Source organism: Propithecus coquereli, unplaced genomic scaffold (genome assembly GCF_000956105.1).
Source record: "Propithecus coquereli isolate 6110/MARCELLA unplaced genomic scaffold, Pcoq_1.0 Scaffold66, whole genome shotgun sequence".
Classification (NCBI taxonomy): Eukaryota; Metazoa; Chordata; class Mammalia; order Primates; family Indriidae; genus Propithecus; species Propithecus coquereli.
The window spans coordinates 10542100-10564140 of NW_012152618.1; the positions used below are offsets into that span (position 1 = coordinate 10542100).

Sequence of the window (22041 nt, forward strand, 5' to 3'; positions counted from 1 at the left end):
CCTTCCCTTCCCTTCCCAGAACCACAGCTGCTGCTGGGCCTCTGGCCTCCTGGGAAATCCAGCAGGAGGGAAGGACTGAGGTCATGCAGTGGGGATGAGGTCACCCTGCCAGCTCTATCCTGCAGCCCCCAAACCCCTCAGGGCGCACCCCGCAGGTTCTGGCCTCCCTCTCCCCAAGTCCTTGGCTGGAACCAGATGCCTGTGGAGCACAGAGTGGCCACCAGGGGGCGCCCTGTGGCAAGCGTGGGGGGCCAGGGGTGGAGGCTGGGCTTTTCCTGGAATGGCCAGGAGGGAGGAGGAGGAGGAACAAGCGGAAGGGGAAGGTGCATTGGCCAGCTAGGCCAGGAGACAAGCAGAGAGCCCCTCCTGTGGCTGTCCTGTCCAGGCGCCCTGGGATAGTGGCTGCAGGTAGGCAGAGGTGCTGCCAGGGCCCAGGCAGCCCTTCCCTCAGTCCCAGCCCTTCCCACCTTCCCAAGCCCTTCCTCCCCACCCCCTGCCTCCCCTCTCTGCTTTTTTGCCCCAAAACTTCTCCCCAACCGCCTCAAGCCCTGACCCCTTCCTGCACCCCAAGCCCTTACCTGTCTGAGTAACTCAACAGTTGGCAGGGTCAGGTGGCAGGTGGCCTGGCTGCTGCACCCACAGCTGCTGCCTCCAGGACCAGCTTTGCCCCCTGCCCCCTCTTTCATCACTGTGCTCCCATACGCCCTCCAGGAGTAACAGGTGGCTGGGCAGAGGGCAGCAGGCAACTCAGGTGAGCCAAGTTCTCTCCCCCCAGCTGGGCATGGCCAACTCTGCACAGGCCCAGAAGCTGGTATACCTGGTCACAGGTGGCTGTGGCTTCCTGGGGGAGCATGTGGTGCGAATGCTGCTGCAGCAGGAGCCCCGGCTCCGTGAGCTGCGAATCTTTGACCTACACCTGGGCCCCTGGCTGGAGGAACTGAAGACAGGTGATTGTGGGGAGAGGCGCGAATGGACTCTTCCCCAGCCCCTCCCAAGGCAGGATCCCCACCCCTGTGGTGGAAAGGATGATGCCTGTTTCTGTTCCCCAGTCCTCGTGAGTGGGATGGGTGAGTCACACTGGGAACATGAGGCTCCCAAGGGCACAGGCTGAATGCAGCCGCTGGCTGATGGCCGGAGCTGACATTGCCGTGGCCGCCTCCATGCCCCACCAGGGCCTGTGCAGGTGACTGCCATCCAGGGGGATGTGACCCAGGCCCACGAAGTGGCAGCAGCTATGGACGGAGCCCATGTGGTCATCCACATAGCTGGGCTGGTGGATGTGTTCGGGAGGGCCAGTCCCAAGACCATCCACGAGGTCAACGTGCAGGGTAAGGTGCTCACGGTCTGTTCTAATCATGCATGTAACACCCTCACCCCTTTGGCCTTGAACTCTGTGATTCTCCTGTGACAACCAGTCCTGCCAACAGCCCTGGCCCCACTCTCACCCGCCCCGTTGTGGTTTTCCCTGGAGCTGGGATGGAATGGGAAAGACGCAGAGAGGAGGGAAGTCTCAGCTTGACTATGTCCCCCTCCTCCGCCAGGCACGCAGAACGTGATCGAGGCTTGTGTGCAGACTGGGACACAGTTCCTGGTGTACACGAGCAGCATGGAAGTTGTGGGGCCTAACATCAAAGGCCACCCCTTCTACAGGTGAGCTGAGGTCCCCTCAATACTTTAAGGGTTATTTCCCCTCAGCACTGAGTCTTCCCTCTCCCCCTTCTAGGGGCAACGAGGACACCCCGTATGAAGCAGTGCACAAGCACCCCTATCCTTGCAGTAAGGCCCTGGCTGAGCGGCTGGTCCTGGAGGCCAATGGGAGGAAGGTGAGCCCGGGGAGATGAGGCAGAGACGGCGCTCTGCCTGGACGCTGTCCCTCTGTCTTCAGCCTGAGGAGGGCTGGGGCACAGGCAAGCCCCTGAGCCCTAGGTCTTAGCAGTGCCTGCCTTTTGCCACCAGGTCCGCGGGGGGCTGCCCCTAGTGACATGTGCCCTGCGTCCCACGGGCATCTACGGTGAAGGCCACCAGATCATGAGGGACTTCTACCACCAGGGCCTGCGCCTGGGGGGTCGGCTCTTCCGGGCCATCCCAACCTCTGTGGAGCATGGCCGGGTCTATGTGGGTGAGGACTGGACTAGGCAGTGGGAGGCTGTTGGTGCTGCTCTGGGCATAGGCGGGACCCACATGGCTCTGGGAGGGGCAGAAAAAAGTCACCAAGGTACACTATGATTATGTGGATGTTGTCTGCATGCATGGGCAGCAGAAGAAACAGTATCTATCCACGCAAGTTGGGAAGGCCGACATAAAAAGTGTGTCACAGGCTAAGAAGAGGATTGCAGCTATGGGAGCAGCAGTTCCCCAGAAGAGGAGAGGGGCAGTGTCTATACAACACTAGAAGAAGGAGTGGCATGTATATAGACTGGCCCAGGAGAGCAAGTGGCTACAAGGGCTAGGGAAAAAGCAGCCTTTACCAGGCTGTCGTGAAGATGTGGGCAGCATCCACATAACGGTGGCTTGTGCCTGGGCGGGCCCAGGAGAGCAGCACCTACACGATCCCGAGGGTACTCAGGGGCTTGTCCACGTCACTTCCCCCACCGCAGGCAATGTGGCCTGGATGCATGTGCTGGTGGCCCGGGAGCTGGAGCAGTGGGCAGCATTAATGGGTGGCCAGGTGTACTTCTGCTACGACAAATCGCCCTACAAGAGCTACGAGGACTTCAACATGGAGTTCCTGGGGCCCTGTGGACTGCGGCTGGTAGGCGCCCGCCCGCTGTTGCCTTACTGGCTGCTGGTGCTCCTGGCCACCCTCAACGCCTTGCTGCAGTGGCTGCTGCGGCCACTGCTGCTCTACGCACCCCTGCTGAACCCCTACACGCTGGCAGTGGCCAACACCACCTTCACCGTCAGCACCAACAAGGCTCAGCGCCATTTTGGCTATGAGCCCCTGTTCTCATGGGAGGACAGCCGGACCCGCACCATTCGCTGGGTGCAGGCCCTTGAGAGCTCAGCCCAGTGATGGCGGAGGTGGGGCCTGGAGGCCCATCATGGCGCATCCACCCAGGCCCTGAGCCCTCACACCCTGGATGGAGAGGGACGGTTGCATTCGAGAGTGGGCGGCAGGGCTCCGGTGCCAGACTCACTGTGCTGGAACCCTCACACTTAAAATCCACAAGCCTTGGGACACTGTGTTGTGTCCTGACGCCTCCAAGGTCTAGGGCAGGGTTTGGGGACAGGAGCCCCAGGTCCAGTGCTGGTTGGCGGGGGTCTGATCCCCTGATCCCCTTCCCTCCCCACTTCTGGCCTTCTGAGCAGGAAGTGGGCAGAGGTTCTATAGGTTTCCTGCTAGGTTCGGAGTGAGGAGGCCTCTCTGACTACTCCCACCTTCGTCCCTCCTTAGGGGGTTATATTTCCATTATTTTAAAAAACGTTTCAACTTCAGACATTTATCTTTCAGTTCCCTTCAGTGAAAACTGAGAAAATCTGTATGTTTTCACTTCGTCACCCAAATCCAGTTACTGCGGTGGTATTAGCACTCTGCTGAGGACGCCCTAGTAATGCTGTCCCTGCCGAGCCCTGGATTAAAATCCTTATCGAAGCCTGTGTCCATGTGTCTGTCCAGCTCTCCCGCCCACCCTCACCACGTGTCTCCCCCTCCCACGGCGCCCGTCCCATGTGGGGACAGAAGAAAGTGAGCACACAGCACGCCCGCTGTTGGATTGGTTGCTATTTCTCCCGTCCCACGGGGCCCGACCCGGCCCGGGGTGGGGGTGGGGGGCTCTGGGGACAGGACATGCAGGGCTGGGGGTGGGGGGCAGAATTTTCCTGTGTTTTATCCATTTGCAACTTGGTCACCAATAGAGAGAAATGGGGCTCTGAGGACTAACAGGAGGGGGGCCTGGCTCTGGGCCCCCAGCCAGGCCCCAGAAGTCCTGTCCCCTCTGGGCAGTTGGGGGAGAGAGCTCTAGAAACCAACGGAGAAACAGAGAAGGGGGCAGGGGCTCATGTCAGCAAACACGGCTACATCACGTGACACGCCAGCGACACAGAAACACACGCCAACGCACACGGCTGCACAGCGGGCAGGGGGTGGGTGGGGGAGAAGGGAGCCGGGGGCCACCCATCTTGTCCTCTGCGGGGCAGGCTGGGGGGGCAGGGTGAATGCATAGAACACATCATGTGTACACGCTCAAGGCGTGGCAAGAGCGTGCATCGACCCACGGGCACATGGGGTGGACACGCAGTGTGCTTGCTGAGAGGCAGGGACAGGGAGAGAGAGGGAGGGGAAGCATTGAGCCCTGACCAGGCCCGGGACCACCCACAGGGCACACTTGGGCTTGATGGTTGTAGGTGCGTGGAGGGTGGGCAGCACACATTTGTCCGAGAGCATGCAAAAGACACCAGCCTCCAGACGACACTCCAGGACACACACAGAGACAGCAGCCAACAAGCAAACACATCGTATGACGTGTGGGACTTGTAGAAAGTTGGGGCACAGCAGACCCTCGGGGATCCCCTGGTCCACCTGAGGCCCAGAGATGGGCAGCTGTGGGCCACTCGAGGAGGTAGGAGCAGCACTCCAGCCACGGCTCCACCCTTCTCTTGTGGCCCCAAGGCTGTGAGACTTCCGGAAACACCTGGGCTAAAAGGGGGTCCTGTCTGGGCGGCAGGAAGGAAGAAGGGGGTTGGGCACTGGGGCCTACTCTGATGTCTCCAAAGAAGCCTGAGATTGGAGCAGGAGGGCTGCGGCCAGACTCCAGGGCAGACTTCCTGTCCTGCAGCAGGGCATTCTGGGAATGGACAGGCAGGCTCCCCACCTCAGGACAGCTGACCTGGGGCTTACATACATGTGGCCGCACGGACACACACACAGACTAGGTGGGCAGGACCCACACAGCCAGGCAGGGGAGAGGTTGGTTGGCTGTCTGGGCCGGGGTGAGGGTGAGAGGGGTGTTATGTTCCGGGAGGTCACATCCGTATGGCCTCACACACACACAAACACACACACACACGCACTTCACATGATGCAGGACCCTTCACCCTGAGCACATGCATGTCCCACCCCAGGGCAGGGCACATTCAAGTACTTATGTGTTCAACCTACATGCTCCTGGGCCATGGAGGGGGACTTCTAACATTGTCATTTCTTCCATGCGCCTCCTACCTGCCACCAAACACACAAACCCGCAACGCGTGCCCATGTTGTCTACACAACAGGGGAGGAGCTAGCCCTTTCCTCACCATCAGGAACCTGAGCCTGTACCCCACCTTCAATCCCCCCCAGAGTGGGGAGCAGCCATTGCTGACGTTTCGGCAGAAGAGGTGTCCAGGAGATGGGCCCCAGGACCTCACCCACCCTGAGTGGCCACTGCCACACTGACCATTCCAGTACATCCGAAATAAACAGTTCCCGAACCCAAGTTCCCTGAGGCAGAGCTCAGAGCATCCAATGGGGCAGTGGGGACCAACATCGACCTTCCCCAGGTCTGGGCTGAGTGTGTGAGGAAGGGGCAATGCCCTGGTTTTCCATCTGTCTGGGGCAGCCCTTGACATCTCGCCTCATCAGTAACATCCCTGCAAACAGCCCTTCCAGGAGGCACTCCCGTGCTAATGGGTGCGGGCCTGTACAGGCGCCACGACAATGTTAGCATGCATGGTGTGCGTGTGTGCGCCTGGGTGCGGCCACCTTCACGGGACCTCCTCAGCCTTGGCGCGTGTCAGCACACTGCGGTGTACCAGCTTTCGCGGGCTCAGGCCTATCCTCGGGCAGAGACGGAGAAAGATAAGGGTCTGGGCATGTGCGCACAGGGGCTCTGAGGCCTTGCAGGGCGGCAAGCTCCAGTTGCGCAATGTTGATGTAGCAGTGTGTGCGGCCATACCAGAGATCAGTCAGCAGCTCTGGGGAGAGAGGGATGGGGCAAATAAACCTGGATAAACAAACCCAGATGGGGCACATGTCCTTAAATAAACATGTGTATGTATAATACACAGGGGGCAGAAACACACTATGTAGAAGGCCCCTAAACGCACGCGCGCACGCACACACACACTCACGCAGCCATATTCTAGGTAGCATAGAAGTACAAATTTCTGTGTCCACTCAAAACCGATGTCCAGTCCACAGTGTGGAGGGCTCCATCTGAGAAGTCCCATCAACACTTTGGGCACATCCTGGCGATATACACACACACACACACACACACACACACACACACTCACCCCCTCCCCAGGACACTGGGGTAACGAAGCCAGGAGAGTTTGTCCTATACCACAGGGAGTGTCTGCCGTGGCCTGTGTGTACCGGGCCCACCCGGATCCTCTGAGATGTGAGTGTGAATGTCTGCACACACACAACCTGCCCCATTTGTAGCAGACACAGGGGAGGGGCTATCCATGAAGAAACTGCTGTTGAATTAGGTTCAAACACTCAAAACACAAAATTCCATGTACACACATTGGGTGTCCACAGACCTGTGGTCTCACACGTACACACACATACCTCTTCACAGAAGACAGGGAGGGGCACGGCGGGCTGCTGTGTTGTACTCGGCCACAGTCTACACAACAACCCAGGTGAAGGGGGAAGCTCAGACCACACACAGACTTGAGGTGGGGGGTGAGGGGGTGATTTGGTGCATCTACACACATCTGCACACGTACACACACGCTGGGGTGTCCACACGTCTCGAGCATGTGCCGGCGGCATGCATGTTGGTGTGCATGTGTAATCACGCCTGCTGCTATCTACGTGCGGGGGCAGGGGGTGGTCCATGGCAGGGTGAGGTCCAGGGACTCCAGGGTCTGCTGTGGGGTGAGGGAGGGGGTGGGGCTGCCTGGGTCTGGGTTGGGGTGAGCTGGAGCAGGGCTGGAGTGAGAGGGGCGGTGGGGGTATTGCTCCCGATGTGGTGGAGGAGGGCTCTGGGAGAGAGAAGGGGGGCCTACAAGCCCAGCGTCCCCCCAATGGATGACGCCAAGACCACCCCCAGCACCACACAGCAAATGATGATCATGATTTTCTTCTGCAGACAGAAAGAGGAGAGAGAGAAACAGAGTGATAAAGAGAGTGAGAGAGAGAGAAACCGACAAACAGAACGTGGGGAAAGATGGGGAGGAGGATGTGAGGAAAAGGAGGGAGAGAAAACAGAAAAAGGAAGAGGTCAGAGCCAGAGATAAGAACCCGCACCCGATTTCACCACTGGCCTCAGCCCAGCCCCCCGCAGGCTCCCAGCCCAGCTGCCCCCAGGCCACCTGCCCTGCTCACCCTCCGCGCCTTGCTCTGATATTTCACAGCTTTCTTGGTGTCGGACACGGCTCGCTCCACATAGTCCACGGAATGTTCCACGTTGTACTCAATGCGGTCAATCATCTCACCCTGCACACAAAGGAGATGCACACAGGGAGAGATGGGGGTTGGGCCAGAAGAGGAAACATCCGGCCCGAGGGAGGTGCCCAGGGTGGCGCGGCAGAGCCAGTACCTGGCTTTCCACAAGCATGGCCATGTCCACAAACATGTCGTGCAGCTCACGGATGCTGGTTTCCAGTTTGATGATCTCGTTGTGCCTCGTCTCGATTTCGTTCAGTGCCTGCTTCGTCATCTGTGAGTCCATTTTGATCTAGGGTGATGGGAGGAGAACAGTGATCACCCTTCACCCCCACAAGAGCTTCGACTCTGCGGCCCGCATGTCTGTGTTCAAATCCCAGTGTCATCTGCTAGCTGTAAACTTGGGTGAATTAGTCAACCTCTCTTGGCCTCGGTTTCCCCACCCAGAAAACGTGGGTGATAACAATGCCCAGCTCCTAGGGTGGTTGTGAAAATTGGGCAAGTTACTATGTGTACGTTGATCAGAACAGTGCCTGGCACATGATAAGCACTAAAGAGAAGTTTGTAAAATGACAAGAAATAAAACTTGTCCGGAGCCCACCACCTTACCGCAGGGCTTCCTCCATCACACACACAAGCGAAGCCCAGGGCAGAGAGATGGCCAAGGCAGACAGGGTGATGGAAGAGAGTGGAGAGCAGAGAAGGCCCGGGTGAGAGGGTGGTGTGCTCACGGGGCACCCGTGTGAGATGAGGTGGCATAATAAAGACATGCACCGCGTCCCTCAAGAGTCAGTGGGGGAGAGACTCCAACCAGTCAGATACACCTCCTCCACACAAACACCTGGCCTGAGCTAGGCCACTCACTTCCCAAACCACTCTGTTGACCACATCGAGCCACTCCTCCTCTGCTCTTAAGCCTGCCAGGGCTCCCCACTACCCTAAGCTACACACCTTCTTTTTAGTAGTCAAGGCCCAGGCTCCCTCTCTGCCCTCATCTCCTGCTCATCCTATAAGACCCAAAGTCATTGAATGGCTGTTTGGCCAGTGTCCACTCTCGCTATCTTTGTTCAGTCTGCTCTTTGCCTAGGGTGCCCTTCACCCATCTCCCCATGTCCCAAAACTCCTTGTCTCTCAAGTGCAACTCAATGACATCTCCCCAGGAAGTCTTCCCTGACTCCAGCATTAATCACCCTCAACTACCATCTCAGGGCCCATCTGCAGCTTGCACAGCCCTCAGCCAAGGTCTCGACCACCCTGCATTGTAATGATTGTGGGTCAGTGGCAGGGGTCAGCTCTTGTACATAGAAGTGGCCCCCACAGAGCCTCGCTCCAGGCTTCGCTCCACTCTCACACAGACAGATGGCCTGGGAAGAGCTCTTTGGGTGGTTGGGTGAGTGGGTGGGGTCCAGGCTAACTGGCCCTCAATCAATTTGCACAAGGCTAATTCAACAAAGCCCAATGATCCAAATAACAACTTGCTGAAAACTGTTAGACAATCACAGAGCATACTTTAAACCTGGTCTAGACCCTTAACCAGAGCCATCTGCCACCAGAAGCAGAAACAGTGACAGGACTGGGCAAGCCCGGGTGAAAGTCCACCAAAAGAAAGAAGAACTGCACTTCAGGGAAAGCCCATCCATTCACATATATAATAACATGACAAGGGCAGGGCACTGTGCAAAATTTAAGCAACACTAAAATTTGTTTAAAAAAAAAAAAATCTTCAAAATGTAGGCAAATTAATCCTATGGTAAAAGGACCTGCTTCAGCAGGGGAGCCTGCGGCGTATCTTAGTACTGAAGAGTTCAGACTCTGAAACCAGACTGAGCGTTCAAATCCTGGCTCTGCTCCTAGCTCTGAGACCTTGGGCAAGCGAGTTCATCTTTCCAGGCCAGTTTTCCACATCTGTGAAACCGGGTTCCCTTGTGGGGTGTGGTGAGGATGACATGAGTCAGTGGGTAAATGTAAACATGTGAAGTGCTTAGAACAGTGGCGGGCACGCTCTTCCTCGCCATCGTTATGGGGGCATTTCTGCTCTGCTCCCCCGGAATTCCCCAGTTCCCGGACAGGCTTCCTGTGGCTTTTATTCCAGGGTGGACTTTAGACCTCGGTTCAACCTGAGCTTAGGGAGCAGAGCAAATGCTTTCCAAAAACAGAGCCCGCCCCACCCGGGGCTCACATCGTCTGTGAAGATGGCCAGTTTCCCGCTCTCCAGCATGTCTTCCAGCTCTTCATTGGTTGTGGTCCTTCCAGCTGTGGGGAGAAAGGACTCCCTGCTCAGGGGCCGGGCCAGCCTGGGGGTCTGGGGGGGTGGGATGGGACAGGGACCTAAGAGCCCACCCTCCACCCGGCCTTGGGCCAGGCGCCCCCTCCGCAGAGAGGAAGGGCCTGGTGGGGACTTAGGCGGCCCAGGGAGTTGTGGGGTGGTGCACACGCACTGATCTCCAGCTGCCGCTGGATCCGGTCCTTGCAGCGGTCCCGGTACTTGGACTGGGTCGCGTTATATTCGGTCATTACCTCCACGAACTTCCGGGAGAGTGTGGAGTGCTGGGGTGGGGGTGGGAGGACAGACACACATCAGGGAGTCCGAGAGCGGAGGCAGGTGCATAGGTGGAGTGGGGAGGACGGGCTCGATTAGTTTACAGCCCCTTCTTCAGCCCGGGCCGCGATCCCAACCCCAGAGGTTCACAGTCCCCTACCCGTCCGTGCCCCCATCCCACGCGGGAACCAGCGGGCGACCCAGCCCCGCCCTCCCATAGCCCCGCCCCGGCCCCGCCCCGCGTCTGTGCTCGGCTCGGGCCCACACGCCCCCAACCCGCCCCAACCCTCCCCGCTCCTGCCCGGGCTCCTCCGGAGCCAGCTTTTGGTACCACCCCCGCCGGGCGCCACCCTCGCTGGGCCGCCGCCTCCTACCTGGGTCTTGCGGATGCGCAGGTCCGCGGAGGAACGGTTCAGACCCTCCTCCTGTTCAATGCTTTGCTCGATCGCTGCGGGAGAGAGGGCAGTGACGGGCGGGAGACCGAGGCAGGTGCGGCGGGGGTCCGGGGCGTTTGACGGGTCAACACCCCACGGCTGACCCCAGGCCTGGGAAGAGGCATCATGCCCATGGCGAGTGCGGGCAGTAGAGCCCCAGGGCGAGGGGACAGGAGGCCAGCAAATCAACAGACGGACAGACATTTGAGGGGGTCCCGAAGGCAGATAGGAGGCGAGACTGAGGGTCAGACGGTCACCACACAGAAGCGGGCGACTTGTTCTGGTGGAAGAATTGGGTCTTGGAAAGTCCCACCAGCTGTAACTCCTGCCCAACCCCATGGGTAGGGGGTGACCCCAGTCCCCTGGGGGGTCCCCGTATGTGGGGAACTCTCCACTTCCTACAGCCTCTGTACAGGGAGCAAGAACCCACCCTGCGATTTTTCTGGTGGAGGGCAGGCACTTCCAGGGAGGTCAGGTTCCAGTGACCACCCTTTCCTTGGAGCATTCTAGGGCCAACAGATGAATGTTCCAAGAGAGAAAACAGCCCTTCCCCTCCCCTGCAAGGTGATCCCCATTCCGGGAATTCCCACTTCTAAAGGATGTTCTGGAAAAGTGCACAGATTAATTGGGATTCCTGCTTCTGGATCATGCACTCCTGACACTATCATTCAGATTTTCTATAAAAGAGCCATGGTAAGATCTCTTTCAGTACTATCAGAATATGCAGCAGGGATGAGTCACCAGGCCCTCTCAGGCCTTGCAGGGCCTCCTGGCCATTCCTGAGAACATCATTTCTCTGTTCTGCTGGCAGCGGGGGAGGTATGGGCCTGGATGGCACCCCAAGGCTCCCCTGCCAGCACAGTGACTGAGCAACAGCTGTGGCCCAGCCACTGCGAGGAAAACACAGGAATGCACACCCAGGCATCCCGGAATCTGCTGGCCCAGACTGGGGCCCTACTGTCAGACTTGGGGCTGGGGCCAAGTTGGGAGGGAGGGGTCTTTTGCAGGTTCTCGACTTTTAACAATAATCTTGGGAGTTTGTTGACATCAGCCCATGTTTCAGACTAGAAACTGAGGTTCAAATGGGTGAAACAACTCACTCAAGGTCACACCCAAAACCTGAGCTTATGCCACAAGCTCCGGCCACCAGCTGGAAGAGGATGGAGAGGAGAATCTTCTCTCCTTTTCTGGAGGTCTGGAAGGTCGGCTCCACCAAACCACTGCCACTTTTCCTAGCTTCTTTCTTGGTCTATCCCTGAACTCCTAATCAACAGAGCCTTCCTCAGTATCCTATAGAGAATGTTCAAGGTTAGCGCTCAGTGGGTCCAAAGAAACCATTGAGTCCAGAGGTTTTTAAACTATGTGCCAGCAGGAACCTTGTTCCTGAGAAGGAACCTCAGGGGCTGTTGCAGGGAACGAAGGAGAGGCCAGGCCCCTCAGCTCCAGTTCAGCCAGAGCAATGTGACTTGTATATCTTTTATATATTGGGGCTCCTTATAAGATTTCATTTGGAGAAAGAGATTTTGCTGCCCCTTCCCCCTTAAAAAGCCAGTTTTGAAATTTCTTCCATTTTTCTTACTGTACCGATGAGAAAGCTGAGGATAGGGGATTTGTCCAGAGTGAGCTGATGGTGGAGGCTGGACTCCTTCTGCCTAAATTTGCACTTAATGTGCTCCCTGTTAAGGGCATTTTCCATTCCAGCATACTCTCCTGAGTACAAAGGGCTTGTTTTCACAAATCAGCATCAGAGGCTTATGTGTGGCCTCCCCTCGAGTCCAGGAGGGCATGGAGTTCCTGTCCTCATGTCCCCGGACCAAGGTCAGTGCTCTCGGGCTAGGCATCTGATACATCCCCTCTCCCCAAAGCCTAGCAATGTGCCTGGGACACTGGAGGTACTTGGAAAATGTTTTCTGGTGCTGAATTACTGTGAGCATACAAAGTGGCATCACAGTAACACTGTTATTCCCCTGGCACCGGCAGACAAGGAGGTTCCCAACCCACAGTGCTTTGGGAGAAGGTGGTTATTACCAGCACCCAAGTCCTTAAATTAGAGCGAATACATGAGCATTTGGCAAGTCCCTCTTGAAAGCTTGCCAGCCCCTGATGTCAGCCATACAGTCCAATCTGTCCTGAGCCAAGGATACCAATTCAGAGCATTTGCTGAGCCCACCTACTGGGTGCTCAGTGCTATGCCGGGTGCCTGTTCAGGAGAAATGAGGACTTAATGAAACCAAAGCCACTTGGAAGACCATTTTTCTGGTGGCCCTTCATGCTGATAGAACCTTCATGCAGAGCTCAGCTGCAGTTTGGATAGAAACCGTCCTCTTTCTCATTTCCCTGTCATGTATCTTTCTCCAAAGAATCTACGTATATCAGGGGGGAAATCTGGGGTTTTATGCTTCCTCACTGTGTAGGAATCTGGCTCTTGGGAGTTTGTAGACATTCCTTATAAAAAAGGCCTGTTTTGTCCAATGGAGGGCAGAGTTCTTTTTCTCCCTAGTTGAGGGATTGCAGTCCTCACCTTTCAACTTGGACCGAACCTTGTTGGCCGTCTTCTTGATGTCTGCAGTGAGGTCCTCCAGCTCCTGTTTGGTCTCTGAGGGGAGGGTGAGGGTGGATGAGAAGTCTGGGTGGGACCTCAGACCCTTTCTTGCCCCACCCCACAGCCATCCGGCAGCAGCACTCACTCTCATCTGGGTTGGGGGCAGCCAGGATGGCACTATGCTGTTTTTTCACCTGCTCCACGTCTTCCGACAGTTTCTCAATGCAGCCCCGGATCTCTTCCACCTGAGGCAGAAAGTCGGCCACAGCCAGCCAAGTTGTTGGGCCACAGGAGAACCCAGGGGAAACAGCCAGGGGTCAGGGGGATGGGCCAGCCCCAGAGGATGGATAAAAGGCCAAGGAGAGGGCAGGACCAGAGAAGGGGGGAGAGGGAAAAGGAATTTGCCGGCTGGGTGCTGGGTGCTGGGGCTGGGGACATTGGAGGCTCATTACCTGTTCAAAGAACTCATCCATGAAGTGGTCACGATCCACATGGACCACCTCCTCCTCATCATCACTGTCTTTCGCCTGGGAGGCAAAGGAAGACTGCATCCATCAGCTGTCCCTCCCCAGGCCCCCAAGGCTGGCTCTCTAACTCTCTGGCCCTCTCCCTACCATGATTACATGGATGCTCCCAGTTCTAGGCTCAGAGAAGGGGTCTTGGGAGGGGTCCTACGCAGGGGAGATGGCAAGGGCACCAAAAGTATCCGATGTCCCCAAGGATCCCTTGGAGGGAATTGGCAAAAGGCACTCTTTCTTTCGGGGTGGATGTGGCTGTGTGGGTGCAGAGTCAGTCTGGGGGGGCAGGAATGGTATTCAATGCAGCTGCTATTGACCAACCAGTATGGATGTATTTCAATATTTTAACAACCAGTTAAATGCCAGCCGTGTAAGAACTGGCTCTGGGTTCTGAGAAGGGTTCTGGAATGGAGTCCCAGGAGCCTGAACCTCCCTGCCATGCCCCTGCCGCTCCTGCTCAGATCTCAGTTTACTCCCTTTCTCTTCCCCTCCTGCCGCACCCAACCAGACATGTCCCCTGTGCAAGGTCACTTCACTGCCAGAGGCAGGCGCCAAGTTGAGCAAGCACGGTCAGGCCCAGCGAGGGCTGCACGGGAGACACAGCACACCCTGACCTCCCGCACTGCCTGCCCCCCTGAGCCGGCTCTCTCCATATATTCACTCCCTTTCATCCTGCCCCTCGAACTTCACACCCGCCCACTCTCCCTTGCTTGGATTTCCCAGTTGCAACCTGCAGCTGCTCAGCCCTCCACCCGCAGGGCTCAGAGACACAAAGGGATTTACCCACCCACACCAGCACCTCCACCAACACACAGACCAGCGACACAGACAGAAGAGCTGACACGCAAGGCACACAGGAATAGGCCCCCGACACCCACGTGGAGATACTCTGACAGGCTGGTGTTCACCCGCACACAGACCCACAGCAGGGCGGCACGCTAACACGTGTGGACACACAGGCCTTCAGCCACACCCCCAGGGACACTCAGAAGGGCTCCCTCAGCCAGTTCTCCCAGCCCCTGAGCCTCCGTGTGGGGTAAGAGAGGTGGCAGGGAGGACTCCCCAGTGCTACACACTCCTCACTCCACACTCTTTGCTGCTTGGGACAGAGGGCTGAGGGCAAACCCTGAGCCCGTATAGCTCGATGACATCTGGAACACTAATCAGCCCCGATGGAAACTTAAACAGAGTTCACCCTGATTTCCAGAAGGAATCTAGCCAGAGCTCAGACTCTAACCCCCAGAACCTGAATGAAATCAAGACAAGACCTAACGAGCATCTACTTGGGGGTGCAGCCAGCTGGGACCTAAAGAGAGGGGCAGGCAGGTTCCAAGCAGAACGCAGACAGGGGCCTGGCAGAAACCAGACAGCTCAGCCCGATCCCAGACAGCTCAGATCGAACCTAGACAGAGCCAGACAGGCCCCAGATGCAATCTAGACAGCCAAGAGAACTCGGAATGAGCAGAACCCTGACAGCGCCAGGAAGAGCCCACACAGCCCAGAGGAAACCTCCAGCTACATGCTCCCAAAGCCACCTGGCCTCTTGCAGAAGCCCTGCCCAGATGGAACCCCAGGGGTTCTCCACGTAGACACTGGGCCCCGCATCGCATCAGAAAACATTCAGCACTTGTGTTTAATTTCCAAATATCTGCCTGGAAAGGGAGGTTCCTTTGTCTTGGCTCACAGACGCTCCCAGAAGGTGGGGTGGCACAGGTGGGTGTTAGGGACCCTGAGACGACTGCTGGCTTCTCAAGCCTCCACCTGGCTTGAGGACCACCACAAATAGACCTAGAGGCTCTGGGATGCTGGGCTCACCTCTGAGGACCCATTGGCCACCCCTCTCCACTTCTCTGTCCTCAAAAACCAGCTGCCCTGTGAGGCCTCCTTCCCCTCGGGCCAGAAGCCTTCCTCTGCCCCTTGTCTGCCTTCAGCCACTCACCCAGCCCCAGCCAGCCCCGTAAAGGTCCTGAGGCCTCTCACTGGCAAGGGTGCCTGGGAACTTTCCTGTTCTCTCTCTCCCTTTCTCTGCTAACTTTAGGAAGTTCTTCCTAAAGTCTAATTTCTATCTCTCCTGTTGTATCTAGAGCCAGTTCCCTTAGATTCTTCCCCGGGGCATCCTGGGCGACCTGTTTACTTGCCCTCAAGAGAGGCAGAAAGGTAGAAAGCCGTATGTGGTTTATGTGATATAATAATTACAAAGCCGAGAGCTAATAATCCTCCACAGTTTGCAAACACTTTTACACCCATAATCCTTTTTGATCCTCATCACCATAGCTCTGCGAGAAAAGCTCAGCAAATATCATTGTCCCATTTCACAGATGAGGGAACAGGAGGCCAGAGGGAAAAAGGAAAGTGACTTGCCCAAGAGCACTTGCCCAGGCTGAACAGGGCTAGGAAACCGCGCGCATCCAGGACACACCTCACCCACAACCCTCTCGGAGGCTCCACGCTGGGCAGCCTCCTGCAGCGACGCTCGGCCACCAGCACCTCCCCTCTCAGGCCAGCTCCTGCCAAGGCCCAACCTGGGTAAGGCTCTGTGCCTGGAAACCCCACAGAATGTTATCATTTGATAGTACTTCTTGCATAAATTTTAAATCTGTGTTACCTTATTTAATCTTCATTCAAAGGCTGTAAGGACCATTGGCCAACATCATTATAATTATGGTAAACATTTAAACAGCATTTACAGCGTGCTGGGCACTGCTCTAGGCACACTGCATCTGTCTATCCAATTCACTCTTAGAACAGTCCCCTGAGGTAGGTATTATTATAGCCCCCTTTTATAGATGGGGAAACTGAGGCATGGGGAGGCTAAAGAACTTGCCGCAGGTCAGCAGCTAGAAGGCCAAGTGGCTTCCGCCCTCTGAGCCTCAGTGTCTGCATTCGCTGAATGGCAACAGTGACCACCCCAAGTGGTGGTCGGGGGGTGGGCGACGAGACAAGGCAGGAAGAATGCCCGGTGCTGCCAGCGCAGGTAAGGCTTGGCGAGGGCTGGCCATTACTCCCTGCCGCTCCCACGTTACAGGCAGGAAACAGGCTCAGAGAGGTTGCCTGACCTGCCTAAAGCTTCACAGCAAATGAGGCCAGAGGTGGGACCTGACCCTGGGACTGTCTGGTGTTACATTCCAGGCTCTTTCCCAGCTGTCCTGCAGGCAGATGGCAGTCCCTCTATTCCTACGTGGTCCCAAAGAGCCTGCTCTGCTGTGTCTTCGGTACTGCTGACCTCATGGGGCCAGGATGCAAGATCAATGAGAGGGCCCAGGGCTGCAGGAAGAGCCCAGACAAGAAGTCGGGCCTCCCATCCTCTGTTTGACTTGCTGTGTGACTGTAGGCAAATCCCAGCTCCTCTCTGGGCCCCAGATCCCTCGTCGCTGGAATGGGCAGGCTGGTGCAAGTGCTCACCAGGGGCCCCCACTGCTCTGAGGAGTGCGTGTTTAGCAATGGGCATGGCTTCCATTTCTGGAAGCAGTCTAAAAGAAAGCAGGCTGTAGGCAAATGAGACGACCCAGGACAAGATAATCAAATGTGCCACAATCCACTTTCTGGTGGCCTCAAGTTACAGATGGACAATTCAAGCTTCAGTTTCCTCGTGTCCCAAACGAGGAAGATAATAATTTATATACATCTAACACGTGTGCACTAATTACCCTGAGTTGGGCCCTGTTACAAGTGCTTTGCATTTCTTTTTTCATTATTCTTTTGTATTTTTTTCAGTCCTGGTCTTTCAACAAATGCATTTCATGTTTAATCCTCACAATCACTCCATGAGGTAGATGCTATTTGTATTCCCATTTGACAGATGAGGAAACTGAGACACAAAGAGATTAGCTGACTTGCCCACAATTATACAGTATAGAGGGTGCTGATGGGGTGGTGGTGCCTGGATTTGAACCCAGGCATGCAGATCTTTGCTGCTCACCAATTCCTGGAGTGCTTGAGAAGATGACATGAGATAGTGCTGAGCTCTCAAGCACCCTCTGGAACTGCCTCGGGAGTGGAGGCATCAGATCCAAGCCTCCAGCTTCAGTCTGCCTCCTCAGGACCCCCCCAAAGTCCAGGTCTCCACACCAGAGACACTAAGGGCCCTTGTGTGTGTGTGTCGATGAGGGCAGACAACAAGGACAGACACATAAATGGAAGGAGGAGAGGGACAATGTGAGCCAGCAAGTCAGTGACCAAAGAGACAGATGGTGAGATGGTGACAAAACACAGAGGCAGGAAGAGACTGGAACCGGGTGACAGAAAAGTCACAGAGAGCGTGTGTGTGCGTGTGTGTAAAACCCACATGCGTGCCCATCCGCACTGACACATGTGCTCACCCATGCTCCTCGGGGTGCAAGCGTTTGATCTCGAGGCAGCAGCCTCTCCTGTGCCCCCTCCCCCACCCCGGGCTCTGTCCATCTGTCTCCCTGGCCTGGGCCTCTCCCCGCTCCTCCCACTGCCAGGCCCAGCCCTCTCACCTATCCCTCTCTCCTCTGTCTTCCCTGCCTTGCCCACCTGCTCCCATCCTTGTCCTCCCTCTGCCTCACTGAGTCATCCATTCATCTAACAAACATGTATGATCCGTGCCAGTTCTCTTCTGGGCGCTGCTGGCGACCCAGTGACAAGACAGGCGAGAAGGGCCTGCCTCCAAGGAGCTGACATTCCAGCGGGGGGAGACAGACAATAGAAAAAGAACAAGATAATTTCCGATTGTGCTAAATAGCAGGAAGGAGATAAACAGGAAGATGTGACAGAGAGAAACGGGTATGGGGGAAGGCTTTATTCATACAGACGGTCAGGGAGGGCCTTTCTGGGGAGGTGACATTTGAGCTGAGTCCTGAAGGAGCCAACCGTGCCACTGTGTGGAGGAGACAGAATTCAAGGCAGAGGGAACAGCAGTCTAGGCAGAGGGAGCAGCATTCTGGGCACAGGGAACAGCATTCTGGGCAGAGGGAACAGTATTCTAGGCAGAGGAAGTGTTCTGGGTAGAGGGAACAGCATTCTGGGCAGAGGGAATGAGCACGAAGGCCCTCAAGCAGGGATAAACGTGATGCGTTTGAACGGCAGAAAGCCCTGTGCAGCTGGAGGATGTCAATCCATCACCCGGGGTTCTCTTGGTCTCTGCCTACTCTCTCGAACACTGAGCCAATCTTTCATGCTGTTATTTCAGGACTGCATTTCTAATGCACCTACTGTGCCCGCCCCACACCTGAGAGCCACACACAGGTCTCAGCTGCTGCCTTCAGGGCATGTGACTTGTCCTTTGGCAGCCTCGGTCCTGTCCAGCCTCAAATCCAGGCCTCCCCCACTGCAGGCCTCCCCTTCTTCCATCTGCCTCGTCTGGCCTCTCTTCCCAGTCTCCCATTTCCCCATTCCCGTGGCCTTCCACTCCACGTGGCCCCGCCCCTTGCATCCAGGGACACCTGTTTTAGCGGATTAACTCCCCATGGCAGCCTACACGTCCAGCCTAGCACCTCCCAGTTCCCAACCAAAGGTGCTTGGATGAACTGGACACAGAAAACCTTGGTTCGACCCTAGCTCTGCCATTAAGAGCTATGTGACCTTGGGCAAATCAGTTTTTTCCCTCTGGCCCTCAATTTATTCCAAAACAAACCAGGGATCATGTCCTGCCCATCTCAGGGGGCCTATGTGATGATGTTCAAAATAACTAAAGAAACACAGAGCATTGTTGTGCACTAGGCCCCCTCCTAGGTGCTTTTTCCATATTAACTACTTTTTTTTTTAGGGACAGAATCTTGCTCTGTCGCCCAGGAGCTGGCATCATCATAGCTCACTGTAGCCTCAAAGTCCTGGGCTCATGTGATCCTCTCACCTCAGCCTCCTGAGTAGCTGGGACCACAGGTGTGTGCCATCATACCCGGCTAATTTTTAAAAAATTTTTTGTAGAGATAGAGTCTTGTTATATTGTCCAGGCTGGTCTCGAACTCCTGGCCTCAAGTGATCCTCCCCCCTCAGCCTCTCGAGTTGTTGGGATTACAGGCATAAGGCACTATGCCTGGCCCCCTACGACTTTTAATCCTCAGGACAGCCCTGGGAAACAGGTACTATTATTATTCCCAATTCACACATGAAGAAACTGAGGACTAGAAAGGTTAAGCAACCTTGCCCAAGGTCACACAGGAAGTAGTGAAATTAGGATTTGAACCCAAACAGTCTGGCTCCCATCTGTGCCCTCAACCATTATGTGATAAACAGACTTGAGAACCCCTTGGGAACTCTAAGGTACTGTTGGAAGGACGATCAGGGCACCAGGCTAACATCCCCTCCTGCCACTGCCCCCGCCTCATCCTCTCAGTGTCTCAGAGACCCTGTGCCCAGGCCCCGCACAGCTTGCCCAGTCTCTCCTGTGTCCCAGCCTCCTAGCTCTCGATTCTGGCAGGGAGACCCTTATGCTCCCTGCATCTGGCGGCCGCCCCCTCCCAAATCTCCAGTTTCCCTGAGTTGTGACTAACATCAAAGCCATCAGCAATCACCCAGCCCCTGTCACCCCTCCAGGACACCTCCAGCCTTCCCCACCTGGCAGCCCCGGGCAGCAGGCAGTCACAGTGAACAGGATTCCTCACCTCTGGGCAGGGGCCTCCTGACTCACTCAGATCAGGATTCCCCATCCCCTGCTCCCCCTCCATCCCTGCCTTAGCCTCTCCCTCCTCCCTTCGATTATACCACAATTCTACCACCACCTCATCCAACCCACGTTCCCTTTCCCTGGATTTCAGAGTCATCGAATAGCCTTGGCAGCATGGGATCTGGATTCAAATCTGGATTCCTCACGTGCTAGCTGCGTGCCCTTTGGCAAGTTATTCAACCACTCTGGGCTTCAGCGTCCCCAACTATAAAACGAGGTAGCCTCTCAGGCCCCCTGCCTCACAGGAAGTTGGTAAGGCTCTAAGGAGATTATGGATGAAAACCTGCTCTGTAAACCACTGTGAGAGAAGGGAATTGAGAGTACCGACGCTGAAGCCTGGGTTTGGTTCCTGCCTTTTACTAGCTATGTGACTGTGGTCAAATTACCTAACCTCTCTGAGCCTCAGTTTCCTTATCTGTAACAAGAGATAATGCTAGTACCAGGCTCATAGGTTGCTGTGAGGATCAAAATGAGTTAATATGTATAAACACTTACAACATTGTTGCTCATTATTATTATCGTCATTTTCTTCATACCTGAGCATATATTCAGTAAAAGTTGAATAAAGAAATAAACGTTCAAAATTCCCTCCCTCAACCACCAGCTCCTCCTTTCTTACCACTTGCCAACTTGTCTGTCCCCAGAGCCAGCAGTCACTTCCCCTGTCTGTCTGGGTCCCCACTCCCAAATCCAGAAGGCTCTCCAAAGATAGGGCTCTTTACCCCCTGTGCTGAGACTTCTGTTGCAAAGGCCAGAAAAGCAGAGACCCATGTCGACTTGGCAGATGGGAAGCCTAGATTCCAGTCTGACCCCCCACCCACTTGCTTGGTTGGTGACCTTGGGCAAGTCCCTTCCCATATCTGAACCTCAGTTTCCCCATCTGTCAAATGGGTTAATAAACCCTGGGGTAACAACCAACCGGCTTCTGGTAAAGACCCAGTGCATCAGGACTCATTGACAGGGCCAGTACTTTTATCAACATAACACCACAGGCCACGAGCACACTGCGACTGTCAGCTCTGCCTCCTCAGGCCCCAGGTCATTTCTCCAAATGCCTCAGCAACCTCCCTGCTCGGGGAAACCATTCTCATCAAGCCCCATTCCCAGCCCCTCCAAATAGCAGCCTCCACTGCAGCCTCCAGGGCTGCCCTCCTCCGTCTCCCAAAAACAACTACCTGCCTGGCCGGACTCCGGGAGTCGGGCCTCTTCAGGCCTGCAGACCTAGGCCCACATCGGCTCCTGACTGCTCAGGATGCCCCAGTTCCCCCCGGGCAGAGCTCAGCCCATGTCACACAACCCAATTCCGTGGCCCTGTGTGAGGAACCCCCTCCCCTTCTCCTCTGCATCCCCATCTCCCACCTCTGGGGTCACCCCGTCTCAGGCCCTGGCCTTCTGGCTGTCTCCTGAGGCCACCCTTCCCTCCCTGTCTCTGAGAGGTGCCCCCTCCCCACGGGGAGCAACATGCGCGTGCACACACACACACACACACACACACTTCATTCACTGCCAGGTGTTGGCATCTCAGTCTCAACCCGTGTCCTTCCCCACAGCATCCCCCAAATCTGGGTCCTGCTAGACTCTCAGCCTGGCCCAGTAACCGCCCCCATCCTTCTAATTTGGCAAACCTGCCCAGGGGGTGACAGCACCCTCCCATCCTCGCCTGACATTCACTCCCGCATCCTCGGATTAGACCCCAGGGCTCTCCTGGGAATGTGAGGTGTCCGAGGCCCCTGAGACCTCTCCTGCCCCCTTGTATCTTAATGGCCTCCAACCCCTTTCAGCCACCATCCCCAAAATGCAGGTTCACTGGAGACATCAGGTGCCTGGAGATGCTGGGGTGCCCCGGCTACCAACCTCCAATCTCATCATTCGCCCCCCACGTCCCAGCACCTCCCCCACTCCATCCCCACGCGCTCCCCAAATATTGGGGTCCCGCCCCCCCATTTTCCCCACCCCCAAGCTCACACTCCGCAGCTCCTGAGTCCGATCCTTCATCCTGCGACGGCTCCTCCTCCTCCTCCTCGTCCTCCTGCCTCTGCTGCTGCTCCCGATCTCCTGCCTCGGT

At 56.2% G+C, this 22041-nt stretch overlaps 2 protein-coding genes across 3 annotated transcripts; one reads left to right on the forward strand and one right to left on the reverse strand.

The window, feature by feature from the left end:
- Nucleotides 1-369: 369 nt before the first annotated feature.
- On the forward strand, nt 370-3587 carry HSD3B7 (hydroxy-delta-5-steroid dehydrogenase, 3 beta- and steroid delta-isomerase 7). The gene is made up of 7 exons (XM_012660366.1): nt 370-408; nt 776-947; nt 1173-1328; nt 1542-1650; nt 1724-1823; nt 1957-2119; nt 2598-3587. Exons 2-7 carry the CDS (start codon nt 782-784, stop codon nt 3011-3013), a joined length of 1110 nt encoding a protein of 369 aa, XP_012515820.1. The 5' UTR covers nt 370-408; nt 776-781; the 3' UTR covers nt 3014-3587.
- A 2810-nt stretch (nt 3588-6397) lies between these two features.
- Nucleotides 6398-22023, reverse strand: STX1B (syntaxin 1B). Of its 2 annotated transcripts, XM_012660367.1 has the most exons (10): nt 21942-22023; nt 13283-13357; nt 12976-13075; nt 12810-12884; nt 10229-10302; nt 9754-9862; nt 9495-9568; nt 7470-7607; nt 7256-7366; nt 6398-7013 (listed from the first exon to the last, which is right to left on the reverse strand). In XM_012660367.1, the coding sequence occupies exons 1-10, from the start codon at nt 21969-21971 to the stop codon at nt 6933-6935; spliced, it is 867 nt and encodes a 288-aa protein (XP_012515821.1). In that variant the 5' UTR covers nt 21972-22023; the 3' UTR covers nt 6398-6932. The 2 variants fall into 2 exon arrangements, with proteins under 2 accessions (XP_012515821.1, XP_012515822.1); XM_012660368.1 differs by lacking the exon at nt 6398-7013 and having other exon boundaries at nt 7279-7321; nt 7471-7607; nt 21942-21971.
- Between the last annotated feature and the right edge of the window lie 18 nt (nt 22024-22041).

What these genes read in the sequence shown, in the direction of transcription:
- HSD3B7 (XM_012660366.1), top strand. Translation starts at nt 782, where the DNA reads ATGGCCAACTCTGCACAGGCCCAGAAGCTGGTATACCTGGTCACAGGT. An exon ending in AAAGGCCACCCCTTCTACAG is followed by an intron (nt 1,651 to 1,723) that starts GTGAGCTGAGGT and finishes TCCCCCTTCTAG; the next exon opens with GGGCAACGAGGACACCCCGT. An exon ending in TGGAGGCCAATGGGAGGAAG is followed by an intron (nt 1,824 to 1,956) that starts GTGAGCCCGGGG and finishes TTTTGCCACCAG; the next exon opens with GTCCGCGGGGGGCTGCCCCT.
- STX1B (XM_012660367.1), bottom strand. Translation starts at nt 21,971, where the DNA reads ATGAAGGATCGGACTCAGGAGCTGCGGAGT. An exon ending in TGGATGAGTTCTTTGAACAG is followed by an intron (nt 13,076 to 13,282) that starts GTAATGAGCCTC and finishes TTTCTGCCTCAG; the next exon opens with GTGGAAGAGATCCGGGGCTG. An exon ending in TGGCCATCTTCACAGACGAT is followed by an intron (nt 7,608 to 9,494) that starts GTGAGCCCCGGG and finishes CCATCACCCTAG; the next exon opens with ATCAAAATGGACTCACAGAT.